Source organism: Nelumbo lutea, chromosome 4 (genome assembly GCF_056320005.1).
Source record: "Nelumbo lutea isolate HS-2025 chromosome 4, American lotus-T2T, whole genome shotgun sequence".
Taxonomy (NCBI): Eukaryota; Viridiplantae; Streptophyta; class Magnoliopsida; order Proteales; family Nelumbonaceae; genus Nelumbo; species Nelumbo lutea.
The window spans coordinates 4212174-4218125 of record NC_142687.1 but is presented as its reverse complement, the minus strand read 5'-3'; the positions used below and the strand labels follow the sequence as shown (position 1 = coordinate 4218125).

Here is a 5952-nt window from a genome sequence, read left to right as displayed (position 1 = left end):
CTCCTATACATATTGTATGTGAAAGAAACAAGGAATCAAGGAAACTAGTTATGAAACTTCAAGGTTTCTTCAGTTTAGAAGCAAAATGAAACTGCTTAGTGAATTACCCTAGTTAAGGTATGAAAGTTGTGTTTAGAAGCCGCATGAATGAGCGACTAGGAGACGGAGGCCATAATTAAACAGATTTCAAGATAGCATGGTTTCAAAACCGGACCAGACCAGATGGTTGGATCGAAATTCTTTTACCCTAGAACCACTAATTTTTCAAAAAACTGTTGATTTGGTCAGCAAATTACTGACTCGGATAGTCAAACTGTTCAAACTGTTTATCGGTTTGAAAGATTTTTATTTTTTAATGTTTTTAAATTTTTTATTTTTTTATCAGAATGGAAAGTCCATTCAATTCAAATTGTTAACCGTTCTACCAAAAATATACCCTAACTGATTCGTTGTCCGATTTGGTTTTAAAAACCTTAGAACATAGAACAGCAGTAACCCCACCACTAATTAACCAGTGTCCCCCCTTTATTTGTATAAACCAAAGGCAAAATGGAAATGTTAATTATCAATAAAAAAAAAAAAGGAGATTTAGGCAGAAAAAAAAAACTTTGGCCGTTGGTTGAGAACATGACTTAACGTGTCCAGCCCATAAACGCTCTCAGCAGCCTAAGCTATTGGCCCCCAACAGCTAAATGCATCTCGATTTAGGCACATCTTATCTCATTCAAATTCTGGTAATCTAGTTCCACTATCATTGCCAAATAGTAAAAATAAAAGCAGTAGCCTAAAACATAAAAATCATGTACTTTTAACTGATTCATTATTAGTCACCTGACCAAATTCAGTCTTTTAAGCAATGTTTTTAAAACTGAATCGGACAATGAAATATTAAGAGGTATCATTTTTGGGTCGAATGGTCCGATCATTTGAACTGAATAAATAGCTCATTTTGACAAAAGAAATAGAAAATTAAAAAAAAATAAAATAAAATAAAAAATGGCCAAAAATCATTAGACAGTTTGAACAGTTTGACCGTCTGGATCAACAGTTTGCTGACCAAATCAACAGTCTTTGGCTAAAAAACAATTATGGGGTAAAACGGAACCAATTAAGTGACCGATTCCCAGCTTTTCTGATCCAACTGTCCGATCCGGTTTTGAAAGCCATGCTTTTAAGTATATATGCATTATGTTAAATGTTAACTTTTTTCTCCTTTTTTCCTAAACCTCTCGTTTGAAATTTTGAATTTGAAAATAGTAAAGTTCAGTTTGAAAATAATACAAATACAAATATATAGAATGTAAATACATATAAAATACAAGATTGTATACTCTATATATTTATATTTATACTCTTTCCAAACTGAGCCTAATTCAGCTTTAAAGTGCAAACCCTTTACTTTATAAGTACTCAAATACCCTCTTTCATTCTCATCCATAATAAAAAAAAAAAAAAAAAAAAAACCCTCTTTCATTCATGGAGGCCACATATCCAACTTTTGTCCCTATTCTTCTAATAATTCAGGCATTGGGTTTACATACAATACCAATACAGCCGAAAGCTGGAAAAGTAAGAGAATGCCGCTTCCCACAAAAATTTGATTGCATGATTGCATTTGCATCCGCCCCTTTGAGTGATTAGTTCATAATTAATTTCTCGGTGCATTAATTATCTTCATTGCTGTAGCCTGTATGTGAGTCTCCTCCGTCTCCCAATATTATGATGATAGAATTAATTATATTGTGGAAGTATAACTCTGTGTTTAATTTTTTGCCGCCCCCAAATGCTTTTACCTGTTTCCTATATGGCAGAGTAATAATATTTTCGCTGCTGCTTGCTTTGATTGATGATGCATAGAAACGATTGAGAAAGGCTCATCACGTCAAATTATTTATAATGGGCCGGAGCCCATAGAATTAATTCACTGCCATGCCATCACTAAGGAAACAGCGAAAGCAAATTAAGTCAGGCAAAAGAAAAAATAAATAAACCCTCCATCAACTCTCATGTGGATTATCAAAAAAATCAACTCTCAATTGATAATTTGCTTGGTGCCCAACGAAAACACAACACTACACTTTTTCAAAAAAAACAAATGACCCCACCCCTGCCAAAAGGAAAAATTATTAGTAGTAATAATAATAGTAAAGAAGTGAGCAAGTAGGATGTGATGAATCCCACCAACAGAACCCTCTTTTCCCATACAGCTCACTATAGTCTATATATAAGGTAGCCTCTTAGGTTGCCTCATGTTCAGTCGGATGGCAATCCTCCCTAATTGGCCCTCTAATCCTTCTCTCTAATGGTTTGAATCTTGTTCAAGATTTATCCCCGAAACTCCCTCTAAAACTACCTACAAACCCAATACTGAACCTCTCTCTTAAACCCAATAACCCATCTTCATCAATGGATCCAATGAAGATACAGAAGCTTCACGCCATGAACAAGTACAAGAAGAATCGGTTTCTCATCAACAGCCTTGTCATCTATTCATTCGCTGCATTAATATGCATTGCACTTTGCTCTAGCCCCTTGTGGTTTCCCTCTCTTTGTTCTTCCATAAGGTTGTTTCTCTTCGTCTCACTCCCGAAAATTGGGTCTTTCATCCTTGGTCCCAAATGCTTGTTCATTATCTCCAACATTATTGTTGCCTTCCTGGTTGGAGAATCCAAGCTCACGGGCTCATGCGGCTCATTACCAGCATCCGACATTTACGACGACTACGTTAAAAGGAACCAAAGCCTTCGACGATCCCCCACCACGGAAGAGAAGAAACCCTGTAGATTTTTGACTGAAGAGATTCTGAAGAGGGTTGAGGAAGATGGGAATGAAGAAGAAGAAGAATATAGAGGTGAGGATTTGGATGGAGAAGAAGGGTATAGCTTGCCCGCTGAGGAATTTAAAAGGAGGGTTGAAGATTTCATCGCGAGGGTCAACAAGCAAAGAAGGCTTGAAGCTCGGGAGCCAGTTTGTTATAGTGCATGAGAGGGAAAAATGAAATGAACACCTTCACCTCGGACACCTCCCTCCACTCCCTCTGGGTTCCAATTTTCATGGAGAAAATGGAGAGAAACACAAAGTAAATAAACCCAGCTATAGAAATAGAAAATGGATTATTATTATTATTATTATTATTATTATTATTATTATTATTAGTTTGGTTAGGTTCGACGACAGAACCCCTCAAATCCAGTTTTTCTTTGTATGTAAAAGAGATTTGTAGAGATGGTTCTTGTCGTAAAGCTTCCTTCCAATGTTGAATATATGCATATACATGTTCTTCCGTTACACATGCGTGATCCAGATACAATGCAGAAAAGTGCATTTAACCAAGTTTTGCCCAGTATAAATTCATTTAATAGGTGGGTAGTTTTTTATCTGTTGCGCACTTGCTTGAAGTTATTTCTACCAAGAAAAAAAAAAAAAAAAGAGCTACAGCCAAGTTGGCCCATCAAAACTATATGGATTAGCCAAGATAAATGAGGAAATCTGACCTTTTCTGCCGAGATACTGGGTAGGAAGGTGGATGCATGAATAAGTTCGTGTTTTGTTTATCTTTTTTTTTTTTTTTTTCTCTTTAATATGGTTATGATGAAGGAGAAACACCGGTATTAATTACTTCCTCTATCTCGTTAATATACAGCGTCCGGAAAAAAATAATAAAATTCGAAATACAAACCTGAATGGCTTTAAAAATATACAGTATCCTGGAAGATAAGCCTTTTTTTTTTTTTAGAAACACAGTGAAAATAGCAATTTCATTCATAAAAAAAAAAAAAAAAAACCCAGGAAATAAGCTGGCAGTTGTAAATCGTAATAAACAACTTTCGACGACTCTAGTATAGTTTTATTATTTGCCCTACACTAAGAGTCTATGATGACCATAAAAAAGCATGCCGGACTTTATCGTATTACTGTATATGGTGTTTTGGGTTTTACACAACCAAGTTTAAAGTTTAAACAGAGTTGAGTTCAACTTTATTTCGCTGCTACCATGATCGCACCAATGCGTTAATCGGAAAATTTTCGGTCGCTTTTAAATTATAGGTACAATCGATTTTCAATGGTGGATGATGAATGAATTTAGTCTTCCTTATTTTTTTCAAAAATTTTAAATTAATGCCCAATGAGATGGCTATAAATCCACCGTTAAAAAAAAGGTTCATTTTGAGCGGTGGATGGATCTGAATATTAATTATACGAGTATATATGAACATTTATTTAGTGCTATTTGCTTTTCCACCCAAAAAGATACTCATACTGTTTGCTTAACGACGAAGACATTCCCTCACTCACCTCACGAGTAAGAGAATGAGAATCGCATGGCACAGTTAGAAAACTAAAAGGTCTGGGCTGGCTAGTCGCTGCATCTCGCATGTACTCATGTACTTGTTCGGTTGTTCCTTCCCAACGTCTGAACTCTGAAGTATCTAAGGAATCGATCGTGGATCCCAGCCCATGTCCATTATTATTGTGACGGGCCCTCCCCCTACGCCCCTACGCACTATGCCGTACCGTGGGCCCGATTCAACCCAAAGCATTTTTTCTCTTTCCAACTTCGAAGTGTCGGCCACACCTCGGATGGGGCATAACCCAAAATCTACCGGATAAAGATGGTTGGCGACGATGGAGGTGAGGCCCATCGAGCCTCTTATGGATCCTTTTTTACGAGCACTTGCACTTCACCTCTTATGGACTTTTTGGAAAAGGAAAAGCCCGTCAACTTTGATGAGTGGGGGAGTGTTATTCCCCACTGAGTTTAGGCTGCTGCTTTTTTTTATAACTTATTTTGGGTAAAAGTAAAACCACTGAGTTTAATTTAGGTATACATGTGCGAAGAATATTTTATTTGTTTCATTTTTCCCTTTACCCTGTGCTTGGCCCCCCACCAATCACGGATCATGGATCAATATAATCCGTGAATCCATATGAATCAAATCCCTATCCCGTTATCTCATCCTATATGAATTTTGAAATTGAAGCCAGCATTGTCGAATTCAATTTGGCAAAATAAACCGGAGGATATCCATCATAATCTCACACGGTCCATTTTCATACGTATTAACTGAATTTTCAGAGCTGTTCTGTGAGAGAACTTGATCGCTGAAGCGAAACTTTGGTGTTCTAGACTTCCCGTCCGCATTCGCTGGTGGGAGATGGATGCTGAAGCGAGTGAGAAAGTGGTGGAATCCAGAAAGATGCTCGTAAAGAACAACGTGAGAAAGGTCTTTATGCGAAGGTGATCTCTGATAAACCTATGAATGTGTCAGGTGTGATTGAACAAATCACAAAAATGTGTGGTAGATTAAAGGACAAATGCAGATAGAGAGAGCTAGTGATGATTTATTATGGATTTCCTTTGCCAGGGAAAAGGATATGTTTTAAGGGATGAACCATGGACTATGAAGGATTATCCTCTGCTGCTAAAAATATATACTGATGAAGCCATTATTTCGGAGGTGAGCATGGATACGATGGACACATTTGGGTTCGTGTTACAAATGTGCCAATAGTCTATAGAACAAAGGAAATGGGGATACTACTGGCTCAGGCTGCAGGAGACATAGTGGACCGAAAACCAGTAGAAGAAAAGAGAAGGTAGAATGGAACAAGGGGTTGAGAATGAGAGTTAAGATTGATGTTAAAAAGCCATTGGTGACTGGGTCAAAAGGAGTGCTTGAGAACGGAGAGGAGGGATGGTTTTCATTTCAATATGAAAATTTCCCAATCTTTTGTTTTAGGTGTGGTTCGTTGGGTCATCTGGAAAGGAACTGCAATACATACAAAGATGATAAACAGACAATAGAGAATCTGGCTGCAAGACTAGGGAAGCAGAGAATGGAGAAAGCGAAGGAGATAACAGGCTACGGGTCATGAATGAGAGCCCTCTGCTGGAACTGTCAAGGGTTAGGTTCCCCTTGACGGTTTGGTCAGTGAAAGAGAATTAGAGGA

At 37.4% G+C, this 5952-nt stretch overlaps 1 protein-coding gene across 1 annotated transcript; it reads left to right on the top strand.

Annotated features, from left to right (window-relative positions):
* The first annotated feature begins 2406 nt into the window (after nt 1-2406).
* Nucleotides 2407-2985, top strand: LOC148853465 (uncharacterized). The gene has a single exon (XM_088983319.1). The coding sequence runs from the start codon at nt 2407-2409 to the stop codon at nt 2983-2985; it is 579 nt and encodes a 192-aa protein (XP_088839445.1).
* Nucleotides 2986-5952: the final 2967 nt, after the last annotated feature.